The 27,462-nt window shown below is 46.5% G+C and overlaps 1 protein-coding gene across 3 annotated transcripts in view; it reads left to right on the top strand.

The window, feature by feature from the left end:
* The first annotated feature begins 536 nt into the window (after window positions 1-536).
* GLT1D1 (glycosyltransferase 1 domain containing 1) overlaps window positions 537-27,462 on the top strand; it is a 138,113-nt gene continuing 111,187 nt past the window's right edge. For all 3 annotated transcript variants that reach the window (XR_009534662.1, XM_060120791.1, XM_060120790.1), the window contains exons 1-4: window positions 537-686; window positions 11,381-11,529; window positions 16,465-16,570; window positions 24,008-24,059. Coding sequence is in view for 2 of the 3 variants with exons in the window: in XM_060120791.1 (XP_059976774.1) it covers window positions 619-686; window positions 11,381-11,529; window positions 16,465-16,570; window positions 24,008-24,059 (375 nt within the window). In the remaining variant the exon portion in view is untranslated. The remainder of the gene's footprint in view (window positions 687-11,380; window positions 11,530-16,464; window positions 16,571-24,007; window positions 24,060-27,462) is intronic.

Here is a 27,462-nt window from a genome sequence, read left to right on the forward strand (position 1 = left end):
CTCTGTGCTACCCAGTTGGAGTAAACTTCTGCTCTAACTAAAACTTTAAATAGCCCTCAGTTTCTCTCAGCACTTCTGAAGGGGCACCTGCTTCTTAGCTCTGTGTACTGTGGGAAAGGTGGCTGCTATTGCCCCATCTCTCATTTTCAAGAGATACCGGAAATCCCTGGTGGTGGCCCCACGGGAGTGGACACTGCTCACCCTGGTCCCCTTGGGAGTCCACCCATGGCCTCCTCTGGTCCCTGTGGCAGGGAATCGGCCATCGCCCCTGGTGCCGACCACCGTGGAAAAATCACCTCTGGTGACAGTCACCATGGAAGCAGACCTGCGGCCGCTCCGGGAACCCCTATGGGAGTCCCTTCTGGTTCCCTTGGAGGGGACCCAGGGATCCCCTGCCGCTGGTCCCGTGGGAGGGGCCCCGCCCCCGGTCCCCCACTCCCCCGGACACGCCCCCCCGCCGCCGCCCCGCGCGCCCCTGAGCCCCCGGAACTGGCGAGCGCGGGCACAGCCTGGGGAGCGGCGGGCGGGCTGACGGACCCCGGCCGCCCCGGCCCGCGTCCCCGCCCCGCCCCGGGCCCGGCCTTGGCGGGCGGTGGACGGCCGGGCGGCGGCGGCACCATGCGGCTCCTGTTCCTGGCGGTGCTTCGGCGGCACACGGGCAACGCCATCACGGCCCAGCGCGTCCGGTAGGTGCGGCGGCGGCCCGGGTCCCGGCGGGGGCACCGGCCGGGGGCGCGGGGGTCGGCCTGGCCTCCCCGAACCGCGCGCCCAAACGGACCGGCCAGAGGGTGCGGGGCCCGGAGTAGCGCGGGGCGGCGAGGGGCGCGTGCCTGGCTCCGGCGCGGGTGCCCGGGACCCGCCCGGCGCTGCGGTCCTAACGCTCCCCAGAGGCCGCTCAGCCGCTGACGCCGTGGAAAGGTATCCAGGTGCCCGGCGCCTGGGCGGCCCCGCGAGGCAGGCCTCAGCGCGGCGGAGGCTGCTTGGCGTTGTGCGGGCGCATCTCGGCGCGGCCGTCTTCACGGACGCTCCGTATTGATCGATCGTGAGCGCCCTAGGTTTGGGGAGGCGGCGACGGAACGCGAAGTCGGGGCTTCGGGACACGGCACGTTTGCGGGGACGGGAGAGAAAGAATACAAACACATGGGCATAAATATACAGTGATACCTATAGATCCGTGTACACACACCCGTGAGGGCCGCTTGTGCGCGTGCGCTGTTTTAGGCGGGATGCTCCGGGGAGGCCTCCTTCTTAGAGTGACGTTTGCGCAGCATCCTGGGTGCGACGAGGGTCCCTTGAAGCTGGGGTGGCCTGGCGGGGTGGGGGTGGGAGTAGGGGTGGACCAGGATTTCCAGGCAGAAGGCGCAGCAAAAGTGCAAACCAGTGTTACTGGACCTGCCATCCAAAGTAGCCTTTCCTTGGACTGCCCTGGCGGTCCAATGGTTAAGACTCTAAGCTTCAACTGCAGGGGGCACGGGTTCAATCCCTGGTCGGGGAACTAAGATCCCGCGTGCCTGCGAAGTGTGGCGAAAAAACAAAACAAAAAAACCCACAGAGTAGCCTTCCCTCTTCCCCTCAGCCATTTCCACGTTCCCCATCTCCTTGCTTGGTTATCTTCTTAACATTTGTTTTTTCCTGCAGTTATCTTGTTTTCTAGGTTTATTCCTCCACTTTTTCTCTTCTCCCTGCTGGAAGGTAAGTCCCCAGGGCAGGGAGGGAGCTGATTAGTGCCTGAAGTTTCATAGCAGCTTTTCTTTTTTTTTTTTTTACGCAAACTGACTTGCTTCATGAAATTTCTCAATTGACTTCCCCTCTGTGAGCCTCCTTCCTCATCATCCAAATGAGTGATTGCGGCCACACCTCCCCTTTCACGTCCTGTTCTCCTAAAGAGCAGCAGCGACAGGATACATCAGTCTTCGGAAGTTTACGGTTAGGTTTTTCCCATGAGGATTTTCACTGCACAGGTTTATCTTAAGTCAGTGGCACCTGCTATCACTCATTTGGAAGGCAGCTATGCTCACCACTGTTTATTTATTTATTTTTTGGCCGTGTGGCATGTGGGATCTTAATTCCCCCACCAGGGATCGAACCCCTGCCCCCTGCCGTGGAAGTGCAGAGTCTTAACCACTGGAGCACCAAGGAAGTCCCAGCTGTCACCCATTTGGACATAAACAGCCAGGAGGCACATGGTGGTCTCTGCCCTCATGGAGCACGTTCCAGTGGGGGAAAGAGAGACTGCAGGATTAGCCAGAAATGAAGGAGGCGACTGGGGCTGTGGCTTCAGAGGAGGACTCTCTGAGGAGGTGACATCCAGGCCAAGACCCCAGTGACAGAAGGAGGCAGCCACTCAAGGATCTGAAAGGATGGATGGACCTGGGACAGAGTAACAGCACGGATACAGGTCCTGGGGTCAGAGCAAGCTTGACAGGCTTGAGAAACAGAAAGAATCCATGCTCTCTGGCCTACGGCAAGGAAAGGAGGTCAGAGAGAGAGGGGCCAGTCCAGCTTAGCCTGCACCCATAGTTTATGCTGTGGAAACTAGCGAGAACATCCATTATTTAACACTGCACCCCTCACTCGAGCTGTACACCGGAGCCCCAATCTTCCAAAGGCTTGCAGCCACCAAAGGGCCCTCAGGGGAGCCAGGCGGGCACTTCCACGGACATTCAGGAGGGTGCAGGGCCCTTTACTTACTTTGTTCTTTGTTTTCCTGGCTGTGCATGACGCAGAATAAAGATTGTTCTTTGTGCTTTGCTCTGTCTTCAGAGCCAGGCTTTGGTCTCCCCTTCACTCAGGAAGGATGGCTGGGGGTGGGGGGGAAGAAAAAGGGAAAAGCGGAAGTTGCTGGAAGACATCTTCTGTCTTGTGAAAGCCTAGGTTCCTTGAGGAGAGGATGCTCGGTCTCCTGAAGGGGAGGGCAGGGAGGTTTCCATGGTGACAGAGTTCCCTGAGAGCCAATTACCAGGAAGCAGTGAGAACCAGAGGAGCTCCTCAAACGTTCTCTGTGGAAGACCCCTGCGACCCTCAAGGGACCCTGGGCAGCAGCGGAGGGAGCCCCCCCTCAAATGAGTAAGGTCGGGGTCCTCATCAGTCTCGCAGAGGAGGGTGTCTGAGTTAATTAAGAAGAGACTTACAAAAAGAAGAAATGAGTCTGTTCTTGCACACTCAAGCTTGTAGTTGTGAATGAACACCCGATACATAAATAGCGGTGCTGACTTGTGATGGGCACATCTGTACAGGACTGGACGTGTAGGATGCTCTGGGGAACCACCCCAGGCTAGACGTGGGATGGTTCAGGCATCGCAAACTGGTAGAAAGACACAGGCTCTGGAGCAGACCTCCTGCCTTCACAAGGCGGCTTCCCTGCTTAAAATCCCTAAGGTCTAAGCCAGGTTACATAGTTGCAGCTCAGACCTGCCACAGAGGCTTGTTCTCAGGATCAAATGTGAGTTAATACATTTTCAGTGTTTTGAACCAGGCCTGGTGCTCAGTATGCACTTAACAAACGTGGGCTCTTCGTCAGAACATGAACCCGAGTTGGCGAGGCAGGGAAGGGTTAGTGTTTGGGCGGGTGTCTCAGGCAGAGGGGCGGCAGGCAGGATGTGGGCAAGAGCGGATCCCTTCCCAAACTGAGTTGTGCAAACTTAGCAGTATAGAATGTTCTAGGTGAATGATTCTCCATGAGAGCAGAGGCCAAGAGAATGTGCAGAGGAGGAAGGAGTGATTTGGCCCCCCGGGGACATGGAGTAGTACGTGGAGACGTTTTTGTTGTCACAACTGGGGGTGAGGGGCTCCTGGCATCCAGCGGGTAGAGGCCAGGTGTGCAGCCATGCACCCTGCAATGCACAGCACAGCCCACGGCAAAGACTGAACGAGCTCAGCGTGTCAGTGGCACCGAGGCTGACAAAGCCCGCCCTCGGGGGAGCCTGCAGACGGGGCCGAGAGGCAGGTAGGATGCGCGTCACACGGGACCTGCAGTTTTGTGTCAGGCACGGGATGCAACCACGAAACGCTAGCAGGTTCATATGTCATCGAAGGTGGTCTGGGCTGCAGCCTGAAGGGTGGATCAGGATGGTGGCAGAGGAGATGCCATTTGGAAGTGACACATTTAAGAAGTGAAACGCACGGGGCTTGGCAATTGAATATGGAGAGTGTCAAACGACAGAACGAATACAGTTTAGTAATGACGCTGATGCCCCTTATTCAAGGGAAAACAGTCCACAGATTGGGGGGCGCAGCGCCTCCCACAGCCTAGCCCTCTTCTGAGGGATGTTGGCTGAGAGCGACTTTTATAGAACCTCAGAAGCAGCAACATGGAAACAGGGCCTGACTGGCCGGGCCATCGGGGATTCCCCTACAAGGCCCCAGGCCCTATTTTTCTAGGGTCAGAGACCACGCCGGAGATGGGTCAGAGCATCCTGACTGATCTGTATCGTTTCCTTGACCACGAGGCCTGTCCTGGGCGCAGACTGACGTATGCTGAGATTTGTGACATCAGCCGGGCCATGGGGTGGCCTCCACTTTGTGGGTCCTGATCTACAAATTAACTTCATCAGGAGTGAGGGGAAAAAAAAAATCCACAACTTCCTTCATTATAGAGGGAAAATACTGAGAGAAAACCAAGAAAAGCTGGGTATCTTGGGGTCTTTGTAGTAACCTTGGGCCTCTGCTGTCTAGGAGTTTTTTAAAAGGTGTAGGTGATGGGGAAGGCATGTGGGGGGAATATTTGTCTGGGGATTGATAACTAGAGAGGGACCGTTTTATTGTCTGTGTGGCACCTTACATATCCTTCGGTACAATCAGTCTGCCCTGGGTCAGCTGACTTTCCCTTCTAACCTAGGGGCTGTTTGCTAGAATTTTTAAAACGCTAATCAGGGCCTAGTCTCTGGGGTTGTCTCCTCAGCACTAGAAACGTTAAGAACCCGCATCAGAGGTTTTTCCACCTCTGAACAAAAAGGAGCTATACTTGGGGTATGCGGTTTGCTGGCACTGTTCCATGGGCTCCTGTGTGGACGAGAATCAGGGAGCCTGGCCTGCCCAGCAGCGCTGCTCTCTGCGTCTCCATTTGGTCTGTGTCCCCATGGTGTCACCTGGGTCAGCTAGAAGCCGGGTGCAGCGAGGGGACCCACGGGCCCCCGTTCACCTCTAATCCCCAGTTTCCAGAAGAACCAGGCAATCTTGAGGATCCTCTAAATCAGGCGAAGGGGTTCAGATCAGTTGCTGACAGTGAAGGTCGAAGTTTAAATTGCACAAGTCATAGATGTAAAAAAAACAAAAACGAAAGTCACACCGTTGCTTTAGTGACGAGGTAACAGGAGATCAGAGTTTCAAAGTGCGCCTCCTGCTAGGCTGAAATAAATAGCAGAGCTGAGCAGTTGGCCAGAGATCAGCCACCTGCCAGCCCAGAGGTGTTTACTCTCTGACCATTTCCAGGGAGGGCATGCTGACCCCTTGCTCTAAACCGGACTATCAGAGGCTCGCTAGACTCCTGGGCCTCACACCTAGAGTTTGTCTGCAGCACTGCTAAGGGTTTAGGGAAATGCAGGAAAAGAGATGGAAAAGAAGGGAGTTCCCTGGTGGTCCAGTGGTTAGGACTCTGCACTTTCACTGCCAAGGGCCCAGGTTCAGTCCCTGGTTGGGGAACTAAGATCCCGCAAGCTGCAAGGTACAGCCAAAAAAATTTTAAAATAGAATACGTACATACATACATACATACAAAATAAGAAGCGAGAGCGATGGGAAAGAAGAAAAGGTGAAGGAATGAGGCTTCCGAGGTCCAGGGTAGGGAGTCCTAGAAGTCAGTGCTTGGATGAGCGCCCTGGTGCCCCAGTGAACGCAGCGTCCCCGAGCGACAGCAGCACTTTGTACAGCGGCTGTGACTTGTGTCCTTCCTTCAGCCTTCGTCTGGAAGACGGTGTATAAAAGTATTTTTATTTGAATGGGAAGCACTTTAGATAACAGAAGCAAACAAGACTTTCTGGAAACTCACTGGAAGGGGGAAAAAAAAAAAGGAAGAAAGGCAAACATCGTGGCATCCAATGCCACCCTGACCCTACTGCCCAGCTGCCTTCTGCTGGTCTAAGTGTGAACTCTGCTGTGAGTGCCAAGCATATGGGAAGGAAAAAAGCCTGAGCCTATTCAAGTTTTCTACTTTTTCTTTAGAAGATGCCAAGGAAATGATGCCGAAAACCTGGCCTCTGTGCCCCAGTGCCAAATCGAATCTCGGAAGCAGAGTTTTGGGTGAAGTAGAAAACAATAGCTTTATTGCTTTGCCAGGCAGAGGGGGCCACAGTGGGCTAATGCCCTCAAAAACTGTGTGTCCCAACCTGGGAGGATCTGGTGAGGAGTTGTTTTGGCTTTTGTTTGTTTTGGCCAAGCCATGCGGCAATCAGGATCTTAGTTCCCCAACCAGGGATTGAACCCATGCCGCCTGCGCGGAGTCTTAACCACTGGACCACCAGGGAAGTCCCTGAGGAGTTTTATAGCAATGGGTCAAGGGCGGGGTTGCTGATAAGGATACAGTCCTTTAATCTGGCCTCAGGGGATCTGGTGAGCTTCTGTGGTTCCCGAGGTTATAAAACTGTGACCTTCTCTCTGGAATGAAAACTGCTTTATCAAGTAGTTAACATTTTCCATTTGTGGGGGGTTTTAGTTCTGCAGAAGAGCTCAAAGATATTGTTCTGTGTATCCCTTGAGGTGGAACCAGGACCCTGCCCCAAGGTTTCTTTTTTATAGTTTTATAGTTCTTTTTATAGTTTCTTTTTTTTAAATTAATTTTTATTGGAGTGTAGTTGCTTTACAGTGTTGTGTTAGTTTCTGCTATACAGCAACGTGAATCAGTTATATGTATACATATATCCCCTCTTTTTTAGATTTCCTTCCCATTTAGGTCACCACAGTGCATTGAGTAGAGTTCCCTGTGCTATAGAGCGGGTTCTCATTAGTTATCTGTTTTATACACAGTAGTGTATATATGTCAATCCCAGTCTCCTACTTCATCCCATCCCCCTGCTCTATTGTGTCTTAGCTGCTCCCCCCTTGTCTCTGCATCCCCTCCCTCCGCTGATTAGCAACTGTTTGAACCTGCCCTTTGGAACTCAGGGAAGGTCATGGAGGCTGCAGCGTATTTCCTACAAACAAGAAATGGGGGACACAGAAAGGCTTCTGAGCCCAGTAGCCCCACAGGGTCCTGCTCAGTTTCAGAAACTGCAGATGTACATTAAGTCAGTGGGAAGAGGCTATTTCCTTTCCTCCCCCTGATGTAATCATTGTCGGTTATTGTTTTCATTTGGCAAATATTTATTATTGAGCATCTCTAGTGGGCACAGCACTGTGAAGACCCTGGGCGTGGAGCCAGGGAAGGACAGGTGAGCCCTGCAGAAGCCAGCAGCCATTCAGCTAGAGAATTTTTAGCACATCAGCTCAGTGCTAAGCCCTGTCGTTTGAAAGAAGTTTCCAGCCTTCTAGCACGAACATACGATTACACAGATGATTTAATTACAATATGATCAGTGCTAGGAAGAAGTGCTGGGTGGTAAGAGTATGTTCGAAGGACAGACCTAGTTCTGGGGGGGGCGGTCTGGGAGGCTCCCCTGAGAAATAGTTTCTTCTTTCTCATACAGTTTCTTTTATTGAGGTATAATTCACATACCATAAAATTCACCCTTTTAAAAGCATCCAATTCAGTGGGTTTTAGTATATTCATAAAGTCACACACCATTGCCACTATCTAATTTCAGAACATTTTCAGCCGTCTCAAAAGGCACCCCAGACCCATTAGCAGTCACCCCCCCATGCCCCTTCCCCAGCTCTGGGCAACCACGAGTCTTTCTGTCCCCATGGATTTGCCTGTTCTGGACTTCTCCTATAAATGGAATCATATGCTATGTGGTCCTTTTTGAGGACTTTACATAATGCATCAGTACTGAATTCTTTTATAGCTGAATAATACATTCCGTTGACGGACATATCACATTTTGCTTGTCCATCCATCAGTTGAAGGACATTTGGGTGGTTTCCACTTACTGGCTACTATGAATAGTGCCGCTGTGAACATATGTGTATGAGAAATAACTTTTTAAGCTGGGGTTTCAAACCTGTAGGTTAGCTGGGTGAAGAGGGAGAGAGGCTGGGAACAGCATTCCTGGCCAAGGGACCTGTATGTGCGGATGCCCTGAGGCAGGAAGGGGCTTGTGGAGTTGAGAAGCCGAGGCAGCTGAAGAGCCAGCAGGAGAGAGCAGCTGGCCTGGCCGGCGTGAGCCGAATGGTTGCCACAGTGAAGGTTCTGGATTGAATGCTAGCAGGATTGCAGAGTGAGGGACTGAGGTGGCGACATAGGGAGGGAGAGTAGAGATTCGAAAATGATTTGGAAGGACCTGGGATGATGCAGCAGAGGAGAGACAAGATGGCAGAGATGCTCGTGGAGCTCTGTGTGTGCTGCCGAGTGGGCACTTCTCACTGTGCTATTCAACCGAACCTCGGGTCCACGCGCCCGATGCACAACAAAGCCGATCTCTTGACACCAGGTTGCGGTGAAGGAAAGTGCAGTGTTTATTGCGGGTGCCAAATAAGGAGAATGGGCGGCTCATGTTCCAAAGACCCAAACTCCCCAGTGGTTTTCAGGGAAGTGTTTTTAAAGGCAACATTTGGGATGAGGGCTGCAGGGTGCATGCCTTTCTTTTGATTGGTTGGTGGAGAGGTAACGGAGTGATGTTCTGGGAACCTCAGTCCTCAGGGTCCACATGGTTACGCTCAGTGTGTAGTCACCATCCTCCACCTGGGTGAGGGGTCTTAGTTCTTGCAGAACGACTCAAAGAGATGCATCACATTGTTATCTGTATCACTTCAGGAGGATCTAGGACTCTGTTTTATCACTGAGCTATTGTTTCTTTTTTTTGGAGTATAGTTGATTTACAATGTTGCATTAGTTTCAGGTGTACCACAAAGTGATTCAGTTCTCTACACACACACACACACACACACACATACACACATACATTCTTTTTCAGATTCTTTTCCATTATAGGTTATTACAAGATATTGAGTATAGTTCCCTGTGCTATACAGTAGGTCCTTGTAGGTTATTGATTCTGTAATAGAAGCACTGAGTACGATGTGACTGCCTTGTTCATATAACTGCATCCCAGAGTGATTGTGGTAGCGATGGGCTCGGAGAACAATGGAAACAGTGAGAGAGACGGCTGTGTTAGCAGCAGGGGCTGTCAGATTTCACTGAAGGGAGCTGGCATTGGGGAATGTCGGGACATGGTCATGGGGCTCAGAAGACATGATGTGTTGCGTGTCCTGCAGGTGGAAGGGCTGGACTGGAGCTAAGGGTGTCAAGAGTGGGATGTGCCTGGCTGTGCAGGGGATGCAGGCTATGAAGGGTGCTGTGTGCTAGGCTAGGGTGTTTGGACTTGATCCCAGAGACACACTCATCCATTAGTTCATTCAGTAAGCAAGACAGATCCAGGCCCCATTCTCATGGAGTTGACAGTTGGGCTGACTACCCCAAGCCATTTGAGGTTTTTTGTTTTGTTTTTTTAATTTTTATTTTGGCTGTGCCATGCAGCATGCAGAATCTTAGTTCCCCAACCAGGGATCAAACCCGCATCCCCTGCAGTGGAAGCACAGAGTCTTAACCACTGGACTGCCAGGGGAGTCCCCATTTGAGGGTTTTAATGAACCTGGTTGGATTGGTTGTATATTCACATGCACCTCAAACAATTTTAAAAGATAAGATAGGGCTTCCCTGGTGGCGCAGTGGTTGAGAATCCGCCTGCTGATGCAGGGGACACAGGTTCGTGCCCCGGTCAGGGAAGATCCCACATGCCGCAGAGCGGCTGGGCCCGTGACCATGGCCGCTGAGCCTGCGTGTCTGGAGCCTGTGCTCCACAACGGGAGAGGCCACAACAGTGAGAGGCCCGCGTACTGCAAAAAAAAAAAAAAAGATAATATATGCACCTGGTCAAAGAATCCAGCCATGCAAAATGGTCTGTGATGAGAAGATACTCTCTCCCCCACCCTGGTCCCTGTCCTCTTTAGACAGAATCATTATTACCTGTTTCCTCTGTATCCTTCTAGAGGTGTTCTGTGCACACATACTATATATGCACAAAGTGTTCTTCACCTTTTGAAGAACACGTCATTAACAGTGTGTCCTCTTTTCATTAACACTGTGTCTTGGAGTTCATTCTAAATGACTGCACAGTGATCTGCACTCTTTTCATGGCATCAGACCTGAGTACCTCATATGCGCCATAATGTGACTGGTCCCCTACGGACGCACACTGAGGTCAGTGTTAGTCTTTTCGCTGCTTTGGATATAGCCTCGGTGCTTATTCTTGGGTGCATGTTTTGCACCCATATCCAAGTGTGTCTTTGGAATCAGTTCTGAGAAGTGGAGTTGTTTGGTCACAGAGTTTGTGCATTTTAAATATATTAGCTGTTTCTACTGTGCCCACAGAAGAGGTTGTACCAGTACCCAGTATAGGAATGTTTATTTCATGAAGCCATAGGCAGACTCTTGTTCTTTACAGATTTTCTACATTAAAAGGATGACTGAAGTTGATCACCATTTCTCATATTTAAAAGCCCAATTGTAGGGGGTTTTTTTTGTTTTTGTTTTTGTTTTGTTTGTCATGGACTGCAATTTTATGGTGATACCTATTTTTCTATTGGGTTGTTAGGGTTTTTTCTTATTGATTTATGAGAGTTCTTTACATATTAAGCAAATTAGCTTCTTTCCTTTTGTAAGTGTTGTAAATAGTTGTGTTTTCCCCCCCAGTTTCTCATTTGTCCTTTGATTTTGCCCATGCTATTTCTGCCACTCAGGAAGTTTCTTTTTGGTTTATCGGATTTGTATTTTAGATTTCTGTTGCAAGGAACTGAACCGGGATGAGAAGAAAAGAGACATATTTGAAAGATATTTGGGAGGTAGAATGGAAAGGCCATGGAGTATTTCTTGAAGCTCTGATAATGGGTGACTTTTGAATTCTTGATGAAAAACTGAGTCACAGATGCCTAAACACAAACTTTGAGAAACAGGAGGAAAAAGTGAAATCAAAGAATTAAAGAAGGGGAGGGAGCTTTCTGGTGCAGCACATGTCACTGGAAGTGACCGTGGGTGCCTCGTGTGCCAAGGCTGCCAAGCCTTCCTGAATTGGCCCTTCCTCCGGCTGGCCTCGGTGCCATTCCCAGTCCTGGTGGATGAAGGTATTGTAGGTGGATTGTCTCTCAAGGACAATTCAGAAAATATGTCGTATTAACTTCTGATTTGACTAATCTTTGGATTGGTTTTCAGTTTTAACCACAGCAGCAACTTGTGCCCTTTTAATGCTTTTCTCTCCTGTCTTTTTCTTTCTCTGTGTATTTTTTGATAAAGGGACCATCTAGAAGCTGCGGGTCACGTGTGTATTCTGAAAAATGCCTTGGACTTTGAAAGCCCATCCGAAATCTCCAACTTCATCAAGGCTGAGAGCTTGGAGGCAGCTATGGCTCTTCATCTATATAGAGGGGGTAGACTTCTGCCAGGTAACCCCCCCTTCCCCAAAGGTGGAGCCCTAGCAGTCACAAAACCAGAGCGCCTGCGATTTCAACTTAAACATCGATGAAGCAGCTTATCCCTGCTCAGAAATGGAAGGGATACAATCATCTTTTTGCTTTGCTCTTCTAAACGGAGTAGTTTTCTAAAAACGATGTAACTACACCAATTGAGAATGGATGCATATATACTGAAGCTGTTTTTCGGCATGAAGGGTCATTTTTTTTTTACAATTTTTAAAAGTAATTTATTTATTTATTTATTTATTTTTGGCTATATAGGGTCTTCGTTGCTGCGCACGGGCTTCTCATTGCGGTGGCTTCTCTTGTTGCGGAGCACAGGCTCTAGGCGCGCAGGGTTCAGTAGTTGTGGCATGTGGGCTCAGTAGTTGTGGCTCACAGGCTCTAGAGCGCAGGCTCAGTAGTTGTGGTGCACGGGCTTAGTTGCTCCACAGCATGTGGGATCTTCCCGGACCAGAGATTGAACCCCTGTCCCCTGTACTGGCAGGCGGATTCCTAACCACTGCGCCACCAGGGAAGTCCCTACGGCATGAAGAGTTTTATCCTGAATGTTTTTGATGTGTATTTCTTAACTCAAAGTCTAATTTTCAACAGTTAAAAATGTGACTCTTTCACAAAATATAGAAGTGAGCACATAGGAGAGAGTTTATTCAACTGATTTATTAATGAAGAAACTAAGATACTAAAGCCAGTTTAAAGAGCATTTGAGGGACTGAGATTTTTTTTTGAATTTTATTATTTTTTTTATACAGCAGGTTCTTATTAGTCATACATTTTGTACACATCAGTGTCGACATGTCAATCCCAAACTCCCAATTCATCCCACCACCACCCCCAGTTTCCCCCCTTGATGGCCATACGTTTGTTCTCTACATCTGTGTCTCTATTTCTGCCCTGCAAACCGGTTCATCTGTACCATTTTTCTAGTTTCCACATATATGTGTTAATATACAATATTTGTTTTTGTCCTTCTGACTTACTTCACTCTGTATGGCAGTCTCTAGATCCATCCACGGAGGGACTGACATTTGAATAGGCTAGGATTAGGTTAGCTGCAGAACTGGTTATGTCCAGCAGGGCAATCAACCGTAAGCTTTGGGGCTTTCTTTTCTTTTCTTTTCTTTTTTTTTTTTTTTTTCCTGGCTGTGCTGCATGGCATGCAGGATCTTAGTTCCCCAACCAGGGATTGAACCCATGCCCCCTGCAGTAGAAGCTCAAAGTCTTAACCACTGGACCACCAGGGAAGTCCCAAGGGTTGCGGGGAGCTATCTTTTCTACTGGTGTGTTAGGGTTTTCTAGAGAAACAGAGCCAAGAAGAGATATAGGTATAGATACCGATGTAGATATAGATACACACACACACACACACACACGTATGTGAAGATTTATTACAGGGATTGGCTATGTGATTATAGAGGCTGAGAATTCCCACAGTCTGCCATCTGCAAGCTGGACACCCAGGAAAACCGGTGGTTTCATTCAACCCGAGTCTGAAAGCCTGAGAATTGGGGGGCTGACGGTGTAAGCCCCAGTCTGAGTCTAGAAGCCCAAGAACCAGGAGTGGTGGTGTCCGAGGGCAGGAGAAGATGGATGTCCCAGTTTAAGCAGAGAGCATGAATTCACCCTTCCTCCCCCTTTTAGTTCTATTCAAGCCCTCAACGGATTGGGTGAGGCCCACCTGCATTGTTGAGGGAGATCTTCCTTCCTCAGACTACAGATTCAAATGCTAGTCTCTTCCAGAAATATCCTCCCAGACACATCCAGAAATCATGTTATACCAGCTCTCTGGGCCTCTCTTAGACCAGACAAATTGACTTCTAACATAAACCATTACAACTGCAGCAAAATGATTGGCATCTCTGCCTGCAAAGTATTGGATGCAACTGCACAGAGCATGAGCTCTTAATTAATAGTAAATACTGAGGTCAAACAGCAGTACCTTCTCTTAGAAAACGAATCCACGGGGACCTTTAAACACTGCTTCTGGGATTCCCTGGTGGCGCAATGGTTAACAATCCTCCTGCCAATGCAGGGGACACAGGTTCGAGCCCTGGTCCGGGAAGATCCCACATGCTGCAGAGCAACTAAGCCCGTGCTCCACAACCACTGAGCCTGCACTCTAGAGCCTGCAAGCCACAACTACTGAGCCCACGAGCCACAACTACTGAGCCCGTGTGCCACAACTGCTGAAGCCTGCGCACCTAGAACCTGTGCTCCGCAACAAGAGAAGCCACCGCAGTGAGAAACACGCGCACCACGATGAAGAGTAGCCCCTGTTCGCCACAGCTAGAGAAAGCCCACGTGCAGCAATGAAGACCCAATGCAGCCAGAAATAAATAAATAAAAATAAATCAAAAACGAAAACAAAAAACACTGCTTCCTTGGACCGCGAAAGGATGTGCATGCAGTCATCCTCTTGGCTTCAGCTACAATATTTGGATATTTCTTCTTAACCCTCCCAAGGCCAATTTGACTTCACTGAGAGCCCAGCGGCCACCGAGTAGAGGCAGGGCAGATCATTTTGTTGTTGAGCCGTGAGTGGCTTTTTCCAAATATGAATTAAATGACCTGGCAGTGGCAGCTTTTCAGGAGGTAGTATGTCACCTGAGGCCCCAAATTACCTACAGTAATCATCATACGGGGATAACACTTCACTTAGCAAAATGTGTCAACTTCTGAAATCTTCAGACGTTTCATTGCTAAAGGTGACTTCCTGTTTCCCTGCACTGTATCAAACCTTATTTAATCTTCCAGCTCTCTCTCTTGCTTCCCACACCATAGGAAGTTGGACCCTCTCTTGACATGCAGGCCTTACTTTGTGTATATATATATATATATATATATATACACACACACATATATATATATATATATATATTTTTTTTTTTTTTTTTTTTTTTTTTTGCGGTACGCGGGCCTCTTACTGTTGTGGCCTCTCCCGTTGCGGAGCACAGGCTCCGGACGCGCAGGCTCAGTGGCCATGGCTCACGGGCCCAGCCGCTCCGCGGCATGTGGGATCTTCCCGGACCGGGGCACGAACCCGTGTCCCCTGCATCGGCAGGCGGACCCTCGACCGCTGCGCCACCAGGGAAGCCCTACTTTGTATATTTAAGTGCATAACTTAGCGATCTTTCCACATCAGTGCTTATGCTGAAAACCGGTCACTCCCAGTAGCTGGCTGAGAAGAAAATCTCGTGGTTTCCTGAACCTGGCTTCTTAATCAGACACTTGATGCTGCCTGTTCTTTTAGGTTCAAGCCTAAAGCATGTTCTCAACAAGAAACAGGAAGAGATTAGTCAAAGCCTTAATTTCCCTTTGCTGTGTGACATATTCATAGATTCCGGGAATTACAGATGGACGTCTTTGGAGGCCATTATTCTACCTACCACAGACCTTTCTCTGGTCCCCAAAGATTCAAGTCCATCCCACGTGCTAAAATCATTCTCCCCATCTCAGCATCCCCCAAAGTCTAAGACCATGGCAGAAGAGGAATCATCTCTACCACACTCGCCTTTCCGTGTCTGCCTGACTGTTTAGTATTTTTGGAAAAGGTCACACCAGTCCATAGTAAGAAATGAAAACAATATAAAGTGTTATAGAGAGAAAAGAAGTAAGTTTCTCTCCTGTTCCAAATCAGTCGCCTTCCGGGTTCCTTCTTTTTTCTTTTGGCCACACCGTGCAGCTTGTGGAATCTTAGTTCCCCAGCCAGGGCTTGAACCTGGGCCCTCAGTGAAAGCATTGAGCCCTAACCACTGGACTGCCAGGGTCCCTTCTATAGAGGCAACAGCAGCTAGGTTTTTTCTGTTTATCCTTTCACAGGTGTTCTTTGTACAGAGAAATGTATGTTTATTGTTTTCCTACACACATATTGTGTTAATCAAAATGCACTTGATTTTTTTTTTACTTAAAAAATTTTTTTTTTAAGTTTTCATTTGAGTTTTTTACTCACAGCCTTTCTGTACCTCTTATGTGTTATTGGTGAGCTTAGTAGCTAAAGGCTGAATTCTTCGCAGTGAAGAGAGAGACACTTCACCAGAAAGAGAAAAGATAGAATCTGCTCATTTGCGTGACAAACACTTCTAAGGCAAATACAAGGAAAGATCTGTACCTTCTCCACTACATATTGAATCTCAGTAGAGATGGCTTGTTTGAGAAACCCCAGTATGGACTGAAGTTAGATCTGGTCTGTTTAGTGGTTTGCCTTTGCTCTTTTGAACTTTTTATTGACCTTTGGAAGTCCTTCTAGGAAGCCCTGTGTGATGAGCACACTGTTTAACTTGACCTGTGCACGCTAGGTGCCTTGTGAAATGACCCAGCCAGGGAATGTGCCTTCCATCAGCCCAGGGCCCTTCATTCAGAATAAACATGCTCCCGGGGGGAATCCTTTTCCATTTGACGCGCGCAACATCTCCAGTATTTTTGGTTCCCATATATTTGTGCCCTCCACGTTCTATCATTGCTGTTGTACTGTGTGTGCCTGATGGTACAGTCTGTGTCTCTTTCCTCTCCCTCTTGGTTCCTGTCAGCACGGTGACGGTTACTATGAACAGCAGATCTAAATTTGAAGCCCTCTTTTTCTGTCATAAAAGCACCAGTAGCTCCAGATTAACCCATTTCCGAACGATACGCTTGGCTTTGATAGATGGAGGCCAACAACATTTTTCATGTGTTAAAATTGAAAGCAAATTGATTTAAAATCGTCTTGTCTCACGTGATTAACCCCATGTCATGTTCTTAACAGTGACACCTGTTCTATTCAGAAGAGCTGTGGGTAAAATTCAACAAACCACCAAATCTGCCCCCTACGTTGTGGGGACTTCAGTTTTTGATATCGTCGCTTTGGGATGGTTACCAAGGGGTGTTTCCGAAGGTAAACTGTGCTTTGTTAATTATCCTATTTTGCAGGTCATGGAATTCCTTTTGGAATCATCTTTGGTGGAACTGATTTAAATGAAGACGTTAAGCAGGGAGAAAAAAACAAAGTGATGGGGAAAGTCCTAGAAGAAGCCAGGTAAGACTTAAGAGAATTTCACAGGAGTTAAGCATCTAACCCTTTTGGTTGAAATTCACTGACACACAAAGACAGAGGAAACCAGTAGTTTGGGAGGTTTACATCTTTCCATGTAGAATCAATTTCTTTCTTTTTGTTCATCTTTCCTTTCATTTGGTGCCTGTTTATTTTGCCACAAATAGTCATTGTAAACAAGTTATTGCACTTGAATAGTTCTTTGACTGCAGTTAATATTGGACGAACGTGCTTAGAATGTTCTGAGTGGTGGAAGAAACAGAATTCTTGCTAAGAGATGAGATGGATAAACTCAAGCTCTATTAGCACACAAGTTGGGGTTGACTTTGCATCAGGTTTGGCCAAGTAGAATTTTTTTTTCAGTTTCCTTGAGATACGATTGACATGCAGCCCTGTATAAGTTTAAGCTGTACGACATAATGATTTGACTTGCGTACTTGAAACGATTATCACAGGAAGTTTACTGAACATTCATCATTTCGTATGGATACAAATTCAAATAAATAGAAAAAAAAACCTTCTTTCCTTGTGGTGAGAACTCTTAGGATTTACTTGCTTAACTTTCACGTATAACATGCGGCAGGGTTAATTATATGTATCGTGTTGTACGTGACATCCCTAGGACTTATTTATCTTACACCTGGAAGTTTGTACCTTTGGTTGCCTCCATTGAATTGCCCCTTCCCCACTCCCCGCCTCTGGCCACCACGAATTGGATCTCTTTTTCTCTGAGTTTGTTTGATTGGTTGGTTTTGAAGTATGATTGACCTACAACTCTATGTTAGTTCCTGTTACACAACACAGTGATTCAATATGTGTCTACATTTGAAGATGATCCCCACGATAAGTCTAGTTTCCATCTGTCCCCATACAAAGATGTTACACAGTTGCGTACTGTATTTACTGTCTATCGATCTACGTGATTATGTTAACTTGCTGTTCTCTGAGTTCAAGCACATTTTAACAACGCTGCCTTTTTACTTCCCCACCTGCTCCCCCCAACATTTACTGGTTTTGACATCGTACGTATTGTACATCTTTTTGTTTTGCATCTCCCTTAACTATGTAGATCGTGGTATACAGGTGATTCTCCTACTCTTTGTCTTTTAACCTTCCTACTAGCTTTATACACGGCTGATTTACTACCTTTACTGTATATTTGCCTTCACTAACAAGATGTTTTCTGTGGTAATTTTCATGTTTCTAGTTGTGTCAAGAGGAATCTCTTTGACGTGGCTCTTAACGTATATGGGTTTCTGGGCTATATATAAACCACTTGTGAGAGCAACCAGCGAGCGGGTTTCTCAGTAGGGTCACTGTGGGTATTCTGGGCAGGATAGTTATTCATTGTGGGGCTGCCCCGCGTGTCCCAGACTCTGGACACTGCGTGTCCACAGCACCTGCTGGGTACTGCAGCAGTTAAACACACCTGCCCACATTTCTAGCCCCTGGGATGGGAGTTATTGCCCCTGCTGAGAACCCAGAGCTGTACTTGCCAACCTTCTTCATGTCAAGGCATTCTTAGAAAATGATAATATCTGTACAGCATTCTGGAGTGAACTGGGAGGCTTGGTGGGGAAACAGAAACACCCCATTTTCTCTTTATAGCAATCACAGTCATAATAACTAACATCATAATAAAATACAAATCCTCTCTGTTCATATAAAAATTGTGAAAAAAAGAGCTAATGAAATCGAAAGAAGAAATATACATGCGTACCCAAAGCAAAGCAAAGCACTCTTCTTGGCGGGCTTTCTGGGGTGGTTCCACGGAAGGGTTGACGTGGGTGGATGTGGTCTCTGCCCCCCATGCACCCACTGGCTGCTGATGATTCAGAGTCTCACCTGCCATCGAATCACCCTGAATTCAAAGCTTACCGAAAACCCAACCAGTACTGTTGAAGCATCCTTTCAACTCTAGTAAATTTTTGAATCATTGTGGGGAAAAAAAACAAAAAACAGGTGATGAATTTTTAAAATGTGGAAACACTACTTATTAATTTTTTAACCACTTTACTGAGGAATGATTGCCATGCAAAAAGCTGTACGTAATCAAGGCACACAACTTGATGAGTTTGGAGATCAGTGTATACCTGTGAAACCATCGTCACAATTTATGCTGTAACCACATCCATCACCTCCAGAAGTTTACTCCCACCTTCTTTATTTTTATTATTTTATCTTAATTTTTATGATAAGAACACTTAACAGAAAATCTACCCTCTTAGCAAATTGTTTACCTACAGTATTATTACCTGTAGGCTCTCTGCTGTACAGGAGAGCTCTAGGGCATGTTCATCTCGTACAACTGAAACTTTGTGACCTTTGACTAATAGCTCCCTGTTTCCCCCTCCCTTTGTTTCCCCCTCCCCCAACCCCTCCCATGCTACTCATGCTTCCATGAGTTTGACTACTTTAGATTCCACATGTCTGTAGAATCATACAGTATTTGTCCTTCCACATCTGGCTTGTTTTCCTGAACATAAATATGTCCCAGGTTCATCCATGTTGTTGCAGATGTCGGGATGTCCTCCTTTTTTAAGGCTGAAAAGTATTCTAGTGTATGTGCATGCCACATTTTCCTTATCCATTCGTCGTTTGATTGACATTTAGGTTGCTTCCATGTCCCCAGTAAGTGGCCAACCATGAATTTTTTTTCTTTCTTTTTTATTATAATTATTATTATTTAACATCTTTATTAGAGTATAATTGCTTTACAATGGTGTGTTAGTTTCTGCTGTATAACAAAACTGTACTAACCATGAATTTTCTGTGCTCATCTGTAACCCTTGCATGGCTGAGAAGCTGTGGGAATCCAGACGTCTTCAAGTGTGTGTAACTGTCGCATTTCTGATCCACACCAAGGACAGAACCCCAGGTTCTATTTCGCAGCCTAATTTTTTTGTGGGGAAAGATAGGTGTCAATCTTGCCTCTTAAAACTAGGGTTACAAATAGATGGCATTGCATTTCAGGACACTGCTTCTTCCTGAAGACCTCCTGGACATAAATGTGGAAATGCAACCTTTTTAAGATAGAGAGTATGCTCCGCGTATGTGTGTGTGTTTTACAATAAATGAAGGTATTAAAACAGTGTTGGCTCACCTCGAAAGGTGATCTATCATTATAGGTTTTCTTCTTGTTGTTCTTACACCCTAAGAATTTATTGCCTTTACATTCCTGCAGTTTGTAATGCACTATCTCATAGAAGGAAAATCATTCTGCTTGGGAGAAACAATGTGGAATGAATTCATCTTATGATATTATCATTAACATTATTCATTGTGTTGTTATTAAAACACACATTGTGTTGTTATTAAAACACACATTTTTTTTTTTTTTTTGCGGTACGCGGGCCTGTCACTGCTGTGGCCTCTCCCGTTGCGGAGCACAGGCTCCGGACGCGCAGGCCCAGCGGCCATGGCTCACGGGCCTAGCCGCTCCGCAGCATGTGGGATCTTCCCGGACCGGGGCACGAACCCGTGTCCCCTGCATCGGCAGGCGGACTCTCAACCACTGCGCCACCAGGGAAGCCCCACACATTGATTTTTATTTGGGGATGTTGATTGGAGTTAGTGGGCAGGGAAGTTGCATGTATCACAGATTTCTTGTCTGACACAATACAGCACACTTTTCTGTAGAACAAAGCATTGAACTTGTCTAGCTTTATAACAAGTGTTTCATTTAAATAGTTACATTTTCCCTATAAGGTATATTTTTCAACTTTTTTTAGTACTGAAAACTTTTCCTGTATGGTATAGTATGCGAACTTATTTTAGCATCCACTTTTTGGCTTATGAATATTATAATAAGTATTTGGTAGTTATAAACACCAAAATTAAATAAGGAGTATTTGAAATTTGTGGAAATTGTTTAGCGAAGTCTTATCCAGGTGCATATTAGAAAAACTTAACATTGCCAAGCAAATGAGCAAAAGAGAGTTTGTATGAAATGAATTGCCTCACAAATACTCTCACGATTACGGAATCAATGGCATGTGAAGTTACTGTTCTGTAGGTCAAAACTGGTTGAATGTTGGTAATTTCATATGCTTTTTCAGTGTTACTAAAGATGTTTTTGACAAACAGAACTCTATGTCAACGTAAGTGTGTTTTGAAATGGCAGTGTTCAAGCAAAAGTGCAAAAGTGGTACTTTTATATTTTTCCTAAAAAATGTGTTATTTTATTTTATTTTTTATGTTACCTTAAATAGTATTTTATTTTATTTTTGATTGAAGTATATAGTAGATTTACAATATTGTGTTACTTTCTGCTGTACAGCAAAGTGATTTAGCTTTACATATATATACACTCTTTTTTAAATATTCTTTTCCATTATGGTTTATCTCAGGATATTGAGTATAGTTCCCTGTGCTCTACAGCAGGACCTTGTTTATCCATCCTATATATAATAGTTTACATCTGCTGACCCCACCCTCCCACTCCATCCCTCCCCCAACCCCCCTCCCCCTTAGCAACCACCAGTCTGTTCTCTACATCCGTGAGTCTGTTTCTGTTTCGTAGATAAGTTCGTTTGTGTCATATTTTAGATTCCACATATAAATATCATATGGTATTTGTCTTTCTCTGTCTGACTTACTTCACTTAGTATGATCATGTCTAGGTCCATCCATGTTGCTGCAAATGGCATTATTTCATTCTTTGTTATGGCTGAGTAGTATTCCATTATATATATGAACCACATCTTCTTTATCCATTCCTCTGTCGATGGACACTTAGGTTGTTTCCATGTCTTGGCTGTTGCAAATGGTAGCAATGTGTTATTTTAAATATCTTTATCTTCCAAGGATCTTTGGGCTAGAAACTCTCTTAAAAGGTTATCTATTAGGTGGGTGTAAAGCCAGGCCCCCTGTTCCTATATGAGGAGCCAGAAGAAAGACCGTGTTATCTGTGGCCCTGGAATAAGTGGCGTGTCTTTCAAGTTAGCTCCAGTTCACCCCTCTGACTCCGAAAACATTTTCACACGCACCTTTGAGGAGAACCTTCCCAAGACTCTCATCCTTCCCTGCCGTCTTAAACTGACGCTGTAGCTCCTCCTGATGCCTCATCTTGGGTTCTGAAATGAGCAGGACGTGATGGTGGGGACGGTCACATGGGTGGGGGACAGTCACAGTCAGCCGCCGGGCTGCCGTGCACACAGAGTCCGCTCCGCACACCTGGGACATTTTCCTGCTCTTTCCTCCCCCTCTCCACCCATCCCTCCCCCTCACCTGCTTCCTGTTGGAATTTAAGGCAGAACTGTTCCTTCTCTTACTTATACACATATACAGGCAGCAGGTATTTTTGCCCATCTCCTGGGTGCCAGACACTCCAGGGGCTTGGGAGGTGGCCATGAACAGAGCCGCGTTCCAGCCCATGTGGAGCTGACATTCTCACCAAAAAGTAGAGCATCACGCTTGCCAGATGAGTGGCTGTTCATAAATGCCGTTATGGGGTAAACTGCTTGGTCTTTGTGTTATTGACCTTATTCTTTGTTCGTTGGCTGTTCTTGCTTCTGGTGTCTTTTTTTTTTTTCTGAAAGTTTTAGGCTGTCAAATAATTTGTTCACTGGCCACGTGGGGCGCCCTAATGTTTTGCACAAGTCCCAGTAGTGGTGTTAGTACTAGTAGAAAATAATAATAGCAGATGTTTATCAGATGTTAAATGAATTAGGGACCAGGAACTGTGCCAGGCGATTTACATGCATAGTTCGTTGTTTGTTTGATTCTTAAGTTTCTCATTTTTGCAGACTTCCACAAAGGAAGGCTTCTGCACTCTCCTTGCAGTTGATATTTAGTTGCTCTTCTCTCCTTTTTATCCTCATTTCTTGGAGTAAAGTTGATGCCCTCAGCATACAGTTTATTTGTGTTTCTTGCCAATGTTCGGGGGACGTGGAGAGCATCTCATAAGTGATGCCAGCAGTCCGATCCCTGCTGGGCTGAGATGCAAGGTCTGGTGTGGTCTGGTCCTGCTTGCTCACGTTTATTCTACCCAAAGGGAAGGATTCCGTATTTCTCCCTTAAGTAAGAGGCATGCGATTGGCTGTGTCTGCGATTGGTGGCTGGTTTGGGGAGAGTGAGGAGGGGGAAGAAGGAAGGCTTGGAGAAGACACAGGCAGGGGGACGTGAGCTCCCCTTTCCAGGTCATGCCAGTGGGGAGGAATCATCTATTAACGGTTCTTTTTTTTTCTTTCTTTTTTTTTGGCCACGCCAGGTGCCGCTTGCGGGACCTTCGTTCCCCGACTGGGAATAGAAACCGGGTCCCGGCTGTGAAAGCTGTGAGTCCTAATCACTCAACCGCCAGGGAATTCCCTATTAACGGTTCTTGGTTGCAACAATTTTCTATTTCTAGAAAATACATACATTTGTTAATTGGAATTCTACTATATGAGTTAATTGGAACTCATACATTTGTTAATTGGAATTCTACTATAAGGAAGAGTTGTCTGTTTGACCCCTTTTACTTACTCAGTTATTTAGTTACATCAACACGGACCCATGGCTATTTATTTTATTTGACTCTACGGGTTACCCATCACTCCTATTACTTATTTTGGTGCCCAGATCACCTCAGCCATGGCCATTGGAGATATTTTGCGTTGACTCCTGCATCCTTTCGACAAGCCCTTGCCATGTTTTGAGCGCTTTCTTACTTTCTGACCCCAAAAGATATTCCTGGTTCATTCCACGTGTACCCAGTCCTGCTTCTGGAAACCGCCATTTCTTGATGAATGGGGACATTTAGTAAATCTTGAACACTTTTGCCAGTTTTCCTTTGGCAAAGCCAGTGGACCAGATCACCTGCCCCTGAATATTATCTAAGTTCCTTGCCTCTCTAGTGCATCTTGTTTTCTGTCTTTTTTTTTTTAATAAATTTATTTATTTTATTTTTGGCTGCGTTGGGTCTTCGTTGCAGCGCGTGCGTTTCTCATTGTGGAGGCTTCTCTCCTTGTAGGGCGTGGGCTCTAGGCACACGGGCTTCAGTAGTTGTGGCTCACGGGTTCTAGAGCGCAGGCTCAGTAGTTGTGGCTCACGGGCTTCGTTGATCCACGGCATGTGGGATCTTCCTAGACCAAGGCTGGCACCCGTGTCCCCTGCATTAGCAGGCGGATTCTTAACCACTGCACCACCAAGGAAGTCCCTCTGCTTTCTGTCTTTATCTCTGCTTCCCTCACCTTCCCTGAAGGAACAAGAAACATAGGAAGTTTTGAGCTTCATTTGTTCATTTTCTGCAGACAGAACTTTTTTTTTGGATGTGAGTGGAGATGAAATCTAACAGCCAATGACCATGACTAATAAAGATTGATCACACTGTAAATTCAGCTACTTACCTGTCTCTCACAATTTGTTCCAAAGAGCTGTTTCACAGTTATGTTAATTAGATTCTGCCCTAATCATTTTCATTATTTTTGCTCACTTTTCTAGATTCGCTGTCGCTTTCACGGAGTCAATGAAGGAAACGGCACAAAGGCAGTGGGTACGTGTTCATTTCACGTTTTGATTTGGGTTATGCTGGCAAAGTTGCAGGATCAGAGAACAGAAAGGCAGTTTTAGTAGAGCTGACATGGTTCCCATCGGCACCGCCCACGGTGGCCACAGAAGTGTATTATGTTTCCCATATGTTGATTTTTTTTATTTGGGTAGATACTCTTAGACCATCCCTGATTTCTTTTGTTGTTCTTCTTGAATTGCAAAAATAGCCCAATAGCCAGCTCTTTTCTTTTTTTTTGTTTGTTTGTTTTTGCAAATCTCTCTCTCTTTTTAAAAATAATTATTTATTTATTTGGTTGCACTGGGTCTTAGTTGCGGCAGGCAGGCTCCTTAGTTGCGGCATGCATGTAGGATCTAGTTCCCTGACCAGGGATCGAACCCGGGCCACCTGCATTGGGAGTGCAGGGTCTTAACCACTGCGCCACCAGGGGAGTCCCTGCCAGATCTTTTCATGTTTTGTCTGTTTTCATTTTATGTGCTCAGATGGGATGATTTACGGACTAGACTGTAAATGTTGCCGCATCCTTGTACACGTTGGGAGTAGCAATCCCTTAGGTGGCAGCTGGAGTTTCCTAGGCTGGACTCTTCATTTGAAGGGCTTTAATGAGTAGAGGGCTTTGTAGCTCTACAAGTTAATGCATTTATTGACTTTTAAAATTCATTATGACTTGGGGGGGGGTGAAATGAGCTGGCGGGAATCTGAATCCTCCGTGGGGAGTTCTGTAGAGGACTGGTGGGGCTTGTGTCTGCAAAACTAAAGAAAAGGCCAGCTGAAAGGTTGCTTTCCTCCGGTGGATCGTAGGCACGATGCTGTTTTCTCAGATGGTGACCCCTGCAGTGCCCCTGGACCACCAGCGTTGCTGGTCCTTGTGCTTTACCAGCAAACCGTTGTGCACAGCACTTAGGCCCTTGTCATCTGGAGGCATTATTCCTGTTGGTGGCATTTTACAGGCTGTGCACATTCTTTATCTATAGGCTTTCACTTTGTAACATCTAACGCTTGGAAACGGCTGCAATGGGACAAGGGCAAATGCAGTATTCTGTGGGACTGGTCGACCTTTGCCAAAGCCCAGAGTACTACGTGCACGTGAACGTGAAGATTCCCTGCAACCAGAGTGTGCATATTCTTATTTTTGACCTCAAACTCCCCAGGCAGAGAATCGAGGGTGCATTTTTCAGTGCAATGTAATGAATGAAAAACGGCAAGCTTCCTGGCTCCGAGTTTCGTGTTTGTATCAGTTTGACTGTCCATCTGCCTTACGGCAGTGATGTACCAGTGGTTCTCAAAGGGGGGGGTCCCTGGGACTCTTTCAGGATCTGCACAAAGTCAAACCTATTTTTGTCATAATGCTCAGACATTATTAAAGGCATGATGAAAGGCAAAAACCTTTTCACCATGTGAAGAGCAGTGGCGAGGAAAATGGCTGACGCCTTCATCGTCATGAAAGCAGGGGTACCCATCTGCACCGACGGATTATTCACCATTACCCACTTATAGTTAAAAAAAAAAAAGAGCCAGTTTTTCACTTAAGAATGTCCTCGATGAAGCATAAAAATGATAAATTTTTATCAAACATTAACCTCTGAATACATGTGTTTTTTTTAACGTTCTGGGTGATGAAACAGGAAGTATGTATCAGCTCTTTCTGCTGCCTCTGAATGAGGGATGGGGGTTATCTTGAGCAAAGGCCCTGGTGCAACATTGGGGTCGCAGACTGAACCAGCCATGTCTTAACACATTTTTTTTATCTGAAGGACTGATAACCAAACTATGGTTACTCAGACTTGGGCGTTTGGCGCTCATTTTCTTAAAAATGACTCAGTTGAGTGAGTCACTTCAAGAAAAACAACGGACAGTATCTATTGCCAATGATATCATTTAAATTTTAAAGCAAAAATTAGAATCTGGTAAGCCACCAGGAAGTGGACGGCTTCCCCTTACGTCCTTCCCTGATGAGATCAGTGGTTGTGTTAACAAATGTGAATTTTTTTTTTTGGATGCCGTGTAATGAAATGGTTCAACATTTGCGAGGTCTGCATCACTCAGTGAACCAATATTTTTCAAATGACTAATACGTGGCATCACAATCATGCATAGATAACAGATCCATCAAAGTGCAAGACAGACCTATGGATTCGAATATATCAGGGTATGATATAATTTCAGGTTCCATATTGCAACTAACCTTTAAGAAGCTACCATTTGTTGAGTTTTGGTGTCATGTCCAAGACTAATACCTATAATGATCTGAAAAGGCTCCTTAAAGGCCCATATTAAAATATTCCTCCCCTTTCCAGTTACCTGTCAGCAAGAAGCAGGATTTTCTTTATACACTTCAGCCAGAGCAACATATGGAAACAGATTGAATAGAGCAGCAGATATGAGACTCCAACTGCCTTCTGTTAAGCCAGACATAAAAGAAAGCTTTTCCCTGCTGAAGCAAGTTTATCCTTCATGATTTCCCCCCCTTTCCCTAACTTCTCAGTTTTAAATGTCACCTTTGTCTGTAAAACCTGTGGCCCTCCAAACCTGGTACAGATGTGTTCACTGCTGTATCAGTTATTTTTGCTGCATAACAAATCACCTCAAACGTAGTGCTTTAAGACAGCCATTTATCATTTATGCTTTGTGTTGTCTGGGCATTTCTGCCCGGGGTCAGCTCAGCGGGGCTGGGTAGTCCAGCACGGCTTTGCTTACGTGTTGGGGCCTCGGCTGGGATGGCTGGGACAGTTGGTGTTTCTCTCCATGTGGTCTGTCGCCCTTTGTCAGGCTCAGCGGCAGGAGAGAGCAGCAGTAGTGCGTGAGCAGGCTGCAGGCTTCTGCCTGTGTGCTGTTTGCTACTGTCTGTGGGCCAGAGCAAGTCAAGCACGGAGCTGTAGCCTCTTCCTCCTTATGGGGCGATCTTCAGCGTGGCCTTAAAAAGCAGGGGTGCAGGGAGGGAGCTGTTGATTAGGTCCATTTTAATAATCCGCCGCACTTAGTGCTTATCCCTCGAGATTGTAACACCTATTTATTGATTGATTTAGTTTTGGCTGTGTTAGGTCTTCGCTGCTGCGCGCGGGCCTTCTCTAGTTGCGGCGAGCAGAGGCTACTCTTTGCGGTGCGCGGGCTTCCCATTGCCGTGGCTTCTCTTGTTGGGGAGCACAGGCTCTAGGCGCACGGGCTTCAGTAGTTGTGGCACGTGGGTTCAGTAGTTGTGGTTCACGGGCTCTAGATCACAGGCTCAGTTGTTGTGGCGCACGGGCTTAGTTGCTCTGCAACATGTGGGATCTTCCCGGACCAGGGCTTGAACCAGTGTCCCCTGCATTGGCAGGCAGATTCTTAACCACTGCGCCACCAGGAACGCCCCTGTAACACCTCTTTCCTTCACTTTTTGCACCGTGTGGCT

The sequence above is a fragment of the Lagenorhynchus albirostris genome, chromosome 14 (assembly GCF_949774975.1).
Source record: "Lagenorhynchus albirostris chromosome 14, mLagAlb1.1, whole genome shotgun sequence".
NCBI classification, from domain to species: domain Eukaryota; kingdom Metazoa; phylum Chordata; class Mammalia; order Artiodactyla; family Delphinidae; genus Lagenorhynchus; species Lagenorhynchus albirostris.